Source organism: Felis catus, chromosome D2 (assembly GCF_018350175.1).
Source record: "Felis catus isolate Fca126 chromosome D2, F.catus_Fca126_mat1.0, whole genome shotgun sequence".
In the NCBI taxonomy this organism is placed as follows: Eukaryota; Metazoa; Chordata; class Mammalia; order Carnivora; family Felidae; genus Felis; species Felis catus.
In genome coordinates, this window is record NC_058378.1 from 52,205,521 (window position 1) to 52,218,229 (window position 12,709).

The following is a 12,709-nucleotide window of genomic DNA, read 5'->3' on the forward strand; positions in this document are numbered from 1 at the left end:
AGATGATGCTTCAGAATGCTATAGGGTGACAGTGAAGCATTAGTCATGAGACAGTTGAATTGTCTTCCTTTCACATTTATACTGGTATCTTTGGAACTTAGTTTTAATATATATATTTGTAAAATATTGATGTTGGAGCTATAGGGAACAACATGATTCTTTCCTCACTTTTGCTGGGGATAATGCTAACTGCAGGTAAAAGGTAGGGAAATCATAGCCAAATAGATTAATATCTCAGAAGGATGTTAGGGTAGTTATTTTCTTAGCTTGATTTTAGAAAAATTCGACATAACCAAAATTGTGAAACTAATGCATGTAATTTTTCTTGGATAGCAGAAGAACACGTTTTTTTGAAGTGCCACTTTAGTTTATTCTGATTTCTTAAAAATCTAGAATCCCTTTTTCATATTGAAGAAAAGTTAAACTCAGTTTCTTAAGCATTTAACCTTTGACATTTGCGTCTTGTTTGTTTTTAGGTTCGGCATGGTGCAGGCACTGGACTTCGGGAAATCCTTAAAGCTCATGGAAAAAGTGGTGGTAAAATGGGAGATAGCACTTTAGAAGAGGTAAGTGTAGTAAAGGATCAGTTATCAACAGATTTTAGTAGTTTGCTTCTTTTCTCAAGACAGGGAAGTTACAGAGTTGTGCCATGACATAGAAATGAGAAAGATAAAAATATAGAAAGGTAAATATGAGGAAAAATGTTTAAAGGTCAGGAGGAAGTCTATTTACTAACAGAAAGAATGAGTTCATGGGAAAGATTTGTTCAGAAACATTGAGTGGAAAAATATATAAGAGCAAGATACAAAAGATTGGAAAGTAGAGTAGGAGGTGTAAGAAGATAGTTTAGATGTCATTGAGCAATATGACTGGTGTAGCATGAGACACAGGTAATAGGATAGATAATAGATACATGACTGATATAATTGAAATTAGAGCAACCTTTAGTAGTTTCTTAATTTCTCTTAGAGTGCAAGTAACATAATAGAATTCATGAATCTTAAAGATCTTGGTGTAGTATATTTGAACCTAATTAATCAATAAACACGATGTGGTTAATATTAAAGGTAGTAATTGGAACTTTTCTGTATTTTGGTTGTTGTTCCTACAGCAAAACCCGTCTGTCCCAATATTTTAGTTTTGATTTTGGACTTAATGTGTCCCCAACCCCCAATACAAAGTATGATTTTGGTAATTAAAAATGATTGTTTTAACAGATGATTCAGCAGCATCAAGAGTGGTTGGAAGACTTAGTTATTAGACTCCTTTGTGTTTTTGCATTAGACAGATTTGGAGACTTTGTTTCTGATGAAGTAAGTATCACCTAAGGGAGGCTTTGTCCGATCAAATTTCAAATTCAACAAAATACGTTTTTTTGTAAATGAGTTTTCTTCCTTTCTTATTCATAGGTTGTGGCACCAGTTCGTGAAACTTGTGCTCAGACATTAGGTGTGGTGTTAAAACACATGAATGAAACAGGAGTTCATAAGACTGTGGATGTGCTTCTTAAATTACTTACTCAAGAACAATGGGAAGTTAGACATGGTGGTCTGCTAGGAATAAAGTATGCTTTGGCAGTTCGTCAGGTAAACACTTCAGGTTTTGAAGCATGTATGGGAGAGGTTTTTTCCCTCTTATTTTTATTGTATGAAATGACCTTAGATTCTTAGTGTTACAGATGAGCCAGCATTTCAAGATTTGCCTTCTTGAGGTAGTAGCTTAGAGATAGGTGGTACTGTAAGAATTTAAGTACAAATCAAAAAAAAAAAAAACAAGAAAAAAACCAAACAAACAAAAAAAAGAATTTAAGTACAAATCAAAAGATGGTTCATTAGGTTTGAATACTTGTTCCTGTTTCATAGGAAGACCGATTCTCAGGGTGATTCCTTGTGTATGATCCCAGAAATAGACTCTGGGGGCTGGCTCTATTTAGGGAGGTTGAAAGGAGAATAGATTGAAGTATGGAGAGCAGGAAATAAGGAGAGCTTTTCCTGCCCTTTTCTCTCACACCCCTTTTGGTTGTCATTAGTGTTGAATAAGAAATAGAAATTGAGGGTCCAGCATAGCGGTATGTATCTGTATGTGTTTACACAGGGAGTTCATAGTTTTACCTCGAAAACATCTGATGTTTTAAGTCACATTTAATAGATACTTGATACTGTTGTGGTTTTTCAAATGGGATTAGTTACAAATAGACTTCTGTTGTTATTTTTCTTTTTTGTTTATGTGATTCTTTTTTAATAAAGATTGGGACTTTTAAAAAAAATGTTTTATTTATTTTTGAGAGAGAAAGAGAGCGAGAAAGACTGAGTGTGAGCGGGGAAGAGGCAGAGAGTAAGGGAAACACAGAATCTGAAGCAGGCTCCAACTTCTGAGCTGTCAGCATGGAGCCCGACGCGGGGCTCAAACTCAAGAACCGCGAGATCATGACCTGAGCCGAAGTCAGATGCTTAACTGACTGAACCACCCAGGTGCCCCTAAAGGTTGGGATTTTTGGGGCACGGGGCTGGTTCAGTTGAAGAACATGTGACTCTTGATCCTGGGGTCATGAGTTTGAGCCCCACGTTGGGTATAGAGATTACTTAAATACGTAAACTTAAAAAAAGATTGGGACTTGTGCTTTCATATGGTAAATTTAATAAAACAAATTTTAAGCACAATAATTGCATTAGAGAAAATTAATCTGTTTTGATGTACTGTTTTACAGGATGTAATTAATACTTTATTGCCTAAAGTTTTAACTAGAATAATTGAAGGACTTCAGGACTTTGATGATGATGTCAGAGCTGTTGCTGCAGCATCACTAGTACCTGTGGTAGAAAGCCTTGTAGACCTTCAGACACAGAAGGTAAATTAAATATTTTTGCATTTTCTTCTATAGAGCTTGTTTACACTTGGGTATAGAGTATTAGGAAAAACATTCAGTATTTTTTTCTCCTTCATTCTCCAATTTTTTAAAATACTTTATTTATTTATGTATTTATTTTTTTAATATGAAATTTATTGTCAAATTGGTTTCCATACTGAAGATTTTATTTTTAAGTAATCTCTGCATTCAATGTGGAGCTTGAACTTAGAACCTCAAGATTGAGAGTCACATGCTCAGCCAGCCAGACATCCTGTCCTCCCATTTTTCATATAACAGATAGTCCTCTGACATATACAATCTTAATTATATATTATCCTTGAAATAGTGAATTTTGTTTATTAATCTACTTCCCCTTTGTGTACAGAGTATATAAGGAACTTACTTGAGAAGAAAGCAACCATTTCTTCTTTATTTTACTCCTGGTTTTTAGACATATGGGATTTGTGTTTGTTTTGATTTTGGTTTTGGCTTTAAGTTGTTTTAATCTGGTCTCATTTTTTGAAATGCCTCTTTTAAGGTCTTTCTTTTTTATTATCAAAACCATAACATGTATACAGCATTTGGAAGTGCAGCAAGCAGTATTTATTTAAAAACTTAAAAACTAAATTTACCTTTTCATGATGACTAGTGTCGTTTTAAGTATATTAGTTTACAGAGAAGGTCATGTCTGGTGTATGTACACTATATTGTTTTCCAATTTTAGTTTTTTACATAAAATAAGAGTATTGGCTATCTTATTTCCTGAATTCTCCCTCCGTTATAAGCCTGGGTATGAAGGGAAGTGTCAAAGTAGAGTTGAGTGCCATTTAAAGAGGGGTAGAGAATTACTAAAGGCAAATAATGTCTCCTCTTTAATTTTGCTCAAAACTGACACTATCCAAGGGCATGGGGATTGTATATGTTTTTGAATCAGTAGTGACTACAATTTTGCATGGCTTGTGAGTATATTGTGTAAAATAACTGTTTTCTTAATAACTGATCCTGTAGGTACCATTCATTATAAATACACTATGGGATGCTCTTCTGGAACTAGATGATCTTACTGCTTCAACAAATAGTATTATGACTCTTCTTTCATCCTTATTAACTTATCCTCAGGTCCAACAATGCAGGTAATTATTTGTAGTTAGTAAAGTAAAATATGTTTACATACATTTCCAGATAATCCTAAAAATAAAATAGTTTGGCATCTTTAAGTACAGCACTTAAAGTGAGTTGGCAATGCCAAAGACTACTATTTTCAAATTGGCCTTTTCTTTACTCTCTAGCCACAAGCATAGTTGGGGCAGGAGCTTAAAAAGGTCATGTTTATCCTTGGGGTACTTTGGTTATATAATTCTTCATTTTGTTCATCCTGTGATAGTTAACTTCAAGAATTTAATCATTGCATATTATTTTCATATCCAGTCCGAATACAGAACATTAGCTTTAGAGACATTTAGCTAATAGAATTATCATTGAACATCAGCATTACATTTTCCAAAATTTGCTCCTCAGTGAACTTTTTCTTTGTAATGTTCATTTCAACTCTTGGTCTTGATTTCAGTAATTATCAGGAAGGGAATAATACATAATAATGCAGTATAATGTCCAAAGACAGAGGTTGAGTGAAGCCAAAAACATAAATCAAAAAGTGTCACCTATTTTCCTGTCCTGATACTTGAAATAAAGTTCAGCTAATTAATGTATTCCCTACCTTTTAGATTGCCTCCTGAATAATACTATTTCTATTAATAGTTTCTTTGGAGATACAGAAGAAAAAATTCACATGCAACTTTAAAAATCACAGATGAGAAAATTAATTACTGTTCTTAGCCTAGAGAGGATGTTTAGTGAATGTGCATATGCTCATGGTTATAAATGATTTCTGGCTCTGTAAGTCTATTTCTAATGAAAATCATAGGTGTGTTAAAAACATGTTCAGAACATTTCAAGTAATACTGGCCCTGCTAAGAGTACTTCAGGGGTAAATTTAGGGCAGTAGGACAACCTACAAGTTGGAATTGCAAAATAAATGCCTGTAAAAGCAAACGAAGAGAAAAATTGGTAGTGCATTTATGGGATTTCCTAATATTCAGGTATTTCACTTAGTAGTGAAAGCTATAGGGATTAAATGTGTTCATCTGTGTGAAAGCCCTTCTCAAGCTGCAGAATGCAAGAGTTTTTAATTACCCTAAATCAGAAGTTGGTAAACTTTTTCTGTGAAAGCCCAGATAGTGGTATTTTTGGTTTTGTGGGTTATATGGTCATTGTCAAAACTACTCAGCTTTGCCATTGTAGCTCAATAGTAGCCATAGACAACGCATAAGGAATGAATATGGCTGTGTTCCAGTAAACCTTTATTTAAAAACAGGGTGATGTGGGTTTGGATTGTGAGCCACTGTCCTAAATAAAGGGTTTAGGACTTAAAAAAAAAAACAAAAAACTTTGAGTAGTGTCAGGAAAGCTAGATAATGTAAGGAAATGAAAGAAGTAGTAAAAATTCTGTTAATTCAGAACTAATGTATGAAATACAATAATGTGTGAAATAATGTAGCTTTTATGTATTTATTTTTCAAAATTGCCCTGTTAGGAAATTTGCTTCACATATTATGATATTTGGCAGATACTTTCCAGCTATATAAGAAGAAATGCAGCATGTCATTTGGAGCATGAACAGTTAAAAGTTACTCTATTAACAAGACCTTGTTATAATGCTTTTACATAGTTTGAGTCTGTTTTTTGTCTCTGTTCATGTGTTTAATAATTTTGTAAGTAAATTTACTGAACATGTAAATAAATGTGAGAAGAGATGTTCATACAAACCTGCAAGTGATGAAAATAATGCTAAAATATAGACCTTAGGGTAACCACAAAAGAACATATAGTTAACACCTGCCATATTCTTTTTTATTCATGCCTTTTTCTAGAGTTATATATTTCAAATGCTATTTCTAAATCATTTCCTAATTCAAGGTAGTTTTTATAAATGACTCATGGATATGACAGGAATTCTATGGTCCAAGTTGTTAGTCTAGAAGTGGCTTTGCTTGCTTTTCCATTTAAATTCTAATTGTGAGAAGGAAGATAATCTGAGTTTTTCTAACTTTAGTAATGCTAAATCAGGATGACAGATTTCGAAGCTACTACCATGCCACCTCTTGCTCATTTGATAATGTGGCAGAGATGACCCCAATGGGGAATATAAGTTATGTGCATCTAATGGTTACTGATTGGGGTTAGCCATGGGAAAGAAGAAAAACTTAATCTTGAGTTTGTGTAGCTTACCAGTTAAGACACATGTTCCATTTTCCTAAGAACAGATTGAAAAAAGGGCAGCTATATTGGAAAGTTCTACTTTGACAAAGGTAATTCGTGGCATTAGTACCATAGAACTTAATGTTGATATTTATGACTGCATTTGTTCTGGGTATTCTGGGGCTATAATAACAGTTTTGAATGAGGATGTTAAATGAACGTTCATATGAAAATACTACCTTTTTAGAATTTATTCATCAAGAAAGGTATGAGGTCTACAGGACATATTTAGAAAATGAATCAATAGAATTTCAACTGAAAATGAGTAAGCCTAATTTGTGTCTTGTTTATTAGTATTCAGCAGTCACTCACAGTTCTAGTTCCACGTGTCTGGCCTTTTTTGCATCACACTATATCATCAGTTCGAAGAGCAGCATTGGAAACTCTATTTACGTTATTATCAACACAAGACCAGGTAAGAACTAATAACTATGTGTAGTGATACTGAAATTACATAGAATAATTTTATAAACTCAATCAATCTGGTTACCTTTGCTACATATCCAAAGATAAGGAGGATGCTGGGCCTAGTAGAAATGGTATGGTGACCATGTAGACATATAAAAATATAATCACCATGAGGGCAGAAATATTTTAATATTTTGTTCTAGGTCATATTCCCAGCACTTGGACTAGTGCTTAACACATAGGAGGCCTTCAGCAAATATTTGTTGAGTGAAAGATCAATCGAATAATCTCTTTGTCTCAGAGATCTATTATTCAGTCTTAGCTTGCTTTATGTGGTTGTCAGATAGGTGGTTGGCAGAACATATCCCAGGTTAGGAGGCTACATTTGGAGCTCTACAGTATGACTTCTAAAGAGTGTTGATGAAATTACTAGGCACTTGCCTCGCTTAAGAATTAATCTTAAGCACATGGTATTTCCAAGGATAGTAAACATCAGAAGTCACAACATGAAGTGCCTAGAGAGATCTTCAGGTAATATCAGTATGTGAATGGAGTCTGTGCTGACCTAAGGAATCTTTGCCCTGCCTATAAAAGACTTAACATTTCTATTTTTAAAGTAACTATAGGTCAAACGAAATACTAGAACGTAGGGAAGTATCATAATCCATTCTTAGGACATGCTGTTATTTGTTGGCACTACAGTTTGAGCCAGTGATCTTTAAAAAGCAGTGGGTTTTTGTGTTTGTTTGTTTTGTTTTTTTAAGACCGTAGATTCTAGGATGGGTAAATGTCTCTCTTATGTTCACTAACCACACATTTCTTTGTGAATTAGAAATATTCCATGTAGACTTGCTTTAATCTGCAGCATGGGATTGTATTGTACTTCTTTGAATCAGTGTCTATAAATTTTGTTTTGCTGTATTTTTTTATTTGATCTAATCAGAATCTTCTGAGGTCTATCTTTCAGGGGTGTTTTATAATCCTCATTTGATGAGGCATGGGCTGATAAGACACACTGGCATGGGTTGTTTTGAATTTTCACTTCATTTTTGTTTTGTGGTTTTTGTCTAAATGTTTTTGGTGTAAGGTTAAATTTGCTTTGGTTAATCCTCTTAAAGTTAACAGATTTCCTTATTTCATGTTATTGTTTTTCTAACAGATTTACTTTTAAGAGCAGTTTTAGGTTGACCAAAATATTGAGTGAAAAGTATGTAGTTCGTATATGCCTCCATATTCCCCCACCCACACTTTTCCCTATAGTTAACATCTTGCATTAGTGTAGTACATTTCTTATGCTTGGTAACCAATATTCATCCATTATTATTAAGTAAAGTCCATAGTTTATATTAGGGTTCACTCTTCATACTGTTTTGTATGGGTTTTGGCAAATGCACAGTGGTATGTATCTACCATTACAGTATCAAATAAACTAGTTTCACTGCCTTAAAAAAAATGCCTGTGCTCCACTTAAGTACCCCTCTTTTCCTCCTTCCGGATTCTTTTTTTTTTTTTTTAATTTTTTTTTTTTTCAACGTTTATTTATTTTTGGGACAGAGAGAGACAGAGCATGAACGGGGGAGGGGCAGAGAGAGAGGGAGACACAGAATCGGAAACAGGCTCCAGGCTCTGAGCCATCAGCCCAGAGCCCGACGCGGGGCTCGAACTCTCGGACTGCGAGATCGTGACCTGGCTGAAGTCGGACGCCTAACCAACTGCGCCACCCAGGCGCCCCCTCCTTCCGGATTCTTAACAGTCACTTACCTTTTTTTTTTTTTTTTTCAACGTTTATTCATTTTTGGGACAGAGAGAGACAGAGCATGAACGGGGGAGGGGCAGAGAGAGAGGGAGACACAGAATCGGAAACAGGCTCCAGGCTCTGAGCCATCAGCCCAGAGCCCGATGCGGGGCTCGAACCCACGGACCGCGAGATCGTGACCTGGCTGAAGTTGGACGCTTAACCGACTGCGCCACCCAGGCGCCCACAGTCACTTACCTTTTTTAAGTCTCCATAGTTTTACCTTTTCCAGAATGTCAAATAGTTGAGAGTCATGTAATATGTAGCCTTTTCAGATTGGCTTCTTTCACTTAGCAATGTGAAATTAGGTTTCTTTATGTCTTTTTGTGACTCGATAGATCATTCCTTTTTATCACTGAATAATGTTCCATTGTATGGGCATACCACAGTTGATTTACTCACTTATTGAGGATATCTTGGTTGCTTCCTGTTTTGGACAATTATGAATAAAGTTGTAAACATTCATGTGCAGGTTTTCGTATGGGCACAAATTTTCAGTGTGCTTAGGTAAACACCAAAGAGCATAAGGAGATGTTTAATTTTATAAGAAAGTGTCTTTCAAAGCGGCTATACCATTTTGTATTTCCATCAGCAGTGAATGAGAGTTCTTGTTGCTGCGCATCCTCACCAATACTGGATATTGTCTGTGTTGTAGATTTTAGCCCTTCTAATAAATGTGTAGCGGTATCTTACTTAAAATTGCAATTTTCCAGTGATATGTGATGTTGAGCATAGTTTCATGTGCTTATTTGCCATCTGTATCTCTTCTTTGCTGAAATGTCTATTCAGGTTTTTTCCTTTTTTTTTTTTGGATTGAGTTTTCTTACTCTTGAATTTTAAGATTTCTTTGTGTATTTTGGATACACATCCAACATTGTTCTTTTAAGTCTTTCTGTTTTTTATTAAGGTGATTAAACTACTTGCAGCCTCTTTTTAACTTCAGTGGTTTTTAATTATTTGGTAATATATTTACTTAAGTTAGGTATTTTAGTAATTTATTTATAGTATTATATATAAATGGATTTTCTAAATAACTGAAACATACTTTTTAACCAAAAATAGTTAACATTAAAATGATTGACACACCTGATCATGATCTTCAACTGTATTAAACATAAGGTAATATTTTTTGATCAATCAGCCCACCAATATTGTTTGTTGGTTATTAGTTTTTATATGGTGCTTACCATGGTATAGTGTGGGAATATTGTGATACATGAGAGGCGCTGCTGTCAGTGATTGAACTGTTCTTTTTCAATTGTTCTTTCCTATTTTTTTTTCTCTCTCTAATCTGTCAATCTCAATCTGACTTCTCTTGTTAGTCTTATAATGTGGTGTTTCCTCTTGTATTTCAAAATTTTTACAGTTTAGGTAAGATACCAAGGTTGTTCTAAATCCTCTTTGTTTTTTAGCCCCTAAATGATTGTTGATATTGGTTATTAAAATTACATGGTTGTGAAAACGTCTCTATGTTCTGCGGTGTTGATTTTCTTATCTAGGACTGAACTATTTTTGTCTTTTGAATTTGCCTTTACTGGCTTGTAAATGAAACTTTGGCCCTAGCATATGTAAAAAATTGATGATGATGACTCTTGATCATATACCAGAACTCTTACTGTTCTTTATTTGTGATTTGTAGTATGTCAGCCACCACTTATGCAGAGGTCTCCAATATTTATTAAATAAATTTGTATAAAATTCTATGCAGGTTATTCAGAGAAATTTTTTAAAAATCCAACATGGTTCTTATTTTTACCTTGTAAAAACTTACAGCGTGATTGTGACAAGACTCTTACATGATAAGTTTTTTTCTTAAACATTTATTTATTTTTGAGAGAGAAAATGTGAGCAGGGGAGGGGTAGAGAAAGGGGGACAGAGGATCTGAAGCGGGCTCTATGCTGACAGCAGAGATCCTGATGTGGGGCTTGAACCCATGAACCATGAGATCAGGACCTGAGCCAAAGTCAGAAGCTTAACTGACTGAGCCACCCAGTTGCCCCTTCCATGATAAGTTTAATAAAAGAGTTAAATAATGCAAGAGCAGAAAATGAGAGATGTCAGGAAGCAGCATTGAAGGTTAGACTAAGTGCTGAAGGACCAGGAGGATTTGGGTGATAGGGCTAAAAACTAGTCTTCCCAAAAAAACCCCACAAAAAACAAAAGACCCCTAATCCTCCCTTATTTATTTATTTATTTACGTATGTATGTATGTATTTTTGCATTTTTAAATGTAAATTTTAGTTAAAATACATTGCAATTTTGATTTCAGGAGTAGAATTCGGTGATTCATCACTTACATACAACACCCAGTGGTCATCATAAGTGTCTTCCTTAGTACCCGTCACGCATCTAGCCCATCTCCCTCTGTCAAACCATGGTTTGTTCTCTGTCATTAAGAGTCCCTTATAGTTTGTTTTCCTCTCTTCTCTGTGCCCCCCATTGTTCCTCTGTTACATTTCTTAAATTTGACATATGAGTGAAATCATATGGTATTTGTCTTTCTCTGATTGACTTATTTCACTTAGCATAATATATTCTAGCTTATTCACGTTGTTGCAAATGGCAGGATTTCATTCTTTTTGTTGGCTGAGTAATATTCTACTGTAAAGTATATGTATATAACACATCTTTAAATAAATTTTTTTAATTTTTTTAATTTATTTTTTAAATTTACATCCAAGTTACTTAGCATATAGTGCAACAGTGATTTCAGGAATAGATTCCTTAATGCCCCTTACCCACTTAGCCCATCCCATCTCCCACAACCCCTCCAGTAACCCTCTGTTTGTTCTCTATATTTAAGAGTCTCTTATGTTTTGTCCCCCTCCCTGTTTTTATATTTTTGCTTCCCTTCTCTTATGTTCATCTGTTTTGTATCTTAAATTCCTCATATGAGTGAAGTCATATATCTTTCTCTGACTAATTTTGCTTAGCATAATACCCTCTAGTTCCATCCACGTAGTTGCAAATGGAATATTTCATTCTTGATTGCAGAGTAATACTCCACTGTGTGTGTGTGTGTGTGTGTGTGTGTGTGTGTGTGTGTGTCTGCTTTCTCCTCGAGGATATATATATATATATATATATACACACACACACACACACACGCACGCATGCACACATACATATATATACATATATATACACACACACACACACACACACACACACACACACACCACATCTTCTTTATCCATTCATCTGCTGATGGACATTTGGGCTCTTTCCATACTTTGGCTGTTGTTGATAGTGCTGCTATAAACATTGGGGTGCATGTGCCCCTTCGAAACAGCACACCTGTATCCCTTGGATAAATGCCTAGTAGTGCAGTTGCTGGATTGTAGGGTAGTTCTATTTTTAACTTTTTGAGGAACCTCCATACTGTTTTCCAGAGTGGCTGTACCAGTTTGCATTCCCATCAGCAGTGCAAAAGAGATCCTCTTTCTCTGCATCCTCCCCAACATCTTTTGTTGCCTGAGTTGTTAATGTTAGCCGTGGCTATTCTGGCTGGTGTGAGGTAGTATCTCATTGTGGTTTTGATTTGTATTTCCCTGATGATGAGTAATATTGAGCATTTTTTCATGTGTTGGTTTGCCATCTGGATGTCTTCTTTGGAGAAGTGTCTATTTATGTCTTTTGCCCATTTCTTCACTGGATTCTTTGTCTTTTGCATGTTGAGTTTGATAAGTTCTTTATAGATTTTGGATACCAACCCTTCATCTGATATGTCATTTGCAGATATCTTCTCCCATTCAGTCAGTTGCCTTTTAGTTTTGCTGATTGTTTCCTTTGCTGTGCAGAAGCTTTTTATCTTGATGAGGTCCCAGTAGTTCACTTCTGCTTTTGTTTCCCGTGCCTCTGGAGACATGTTGAGTAAGAAGTTGCTACGGCTGACATCAAAGAGGATTTTGCCTGCTTTCTCCTCTAGGATTTTGATGGCTTCCTGTCTTGTGTTTAGGTCTTTCATCCGTTTTGAGTTTCTTTTTGGGTATGGTCTAAGAGAGTGGTCCAGGTTCATTTTTCTGCATGTCGCTGTCCAGTTTTCCCAGCACCACTTGCTGAAGAGACTGTCTTTATTCCATTGGGTATTCTTTCTTGCTTTGTCAAAGTTTAGTTGGCCATACGTTTGTGGGTCCATTTCTGGGTTCTCTATTCTGTTCCATTGATCTGAGTGTTCTTGTGTCAGTACCATACTGTCTTGATGATTACAGCTTTGTAATTCAGCTTGAAGTCCGGGATTGTGATGCCTCCAGCTTTGGTTTTCTTTTTCAAGATTGCTGTGGCTACTTGGGGTCTTTTCTGGTTTCATGCAAATTTTAGAATAGTTTGTTCTAGCTCT

General features: G+C 35.3%; 1 protein-coding gene across 2 annotated transcripts in view; it reads left to right on the forward strand.

Annotated features, from left to right (window-relative positions):
- Positions 1 to 12,709, forward strand: part of BTAF1 (B-TFIID TATA-box binding protein associated factor 1) — a 122,425-nt gene that overhangs the window by 38,053 nt on the left and 71,663 nt on the right. For both annotated transcript variants that reach the window (XM_011287417.4, XM_019813536.3), the window contains 6 exons: positions 477 to 566; positions 1,218 to 1,313; positions 1,410 to 1,586; positions 2,708 to 2,848; positions 3,857 to 3,981; positions 6,461 to 6,581. In XM_011287417.4, coding sequence (XP_011285719.1) covers positions 477 to 566; positions 1,218 to 1,313; positions 1,410 to 1,586; positions 2,708 to 2,848; positions 3,857 to 3,981; positions 6,461 to 6,581 — 750 coding nt within the window. The remainder of the gene's footprint in view (positions 1 to 476; positions 567 to 1,217; positions 1,314 to 1,409; positions 1,587 to 2,707; positions 2,849 to 3,856; positions 3,982 to 6,460; positions 6,582 to 12,709) is intronic.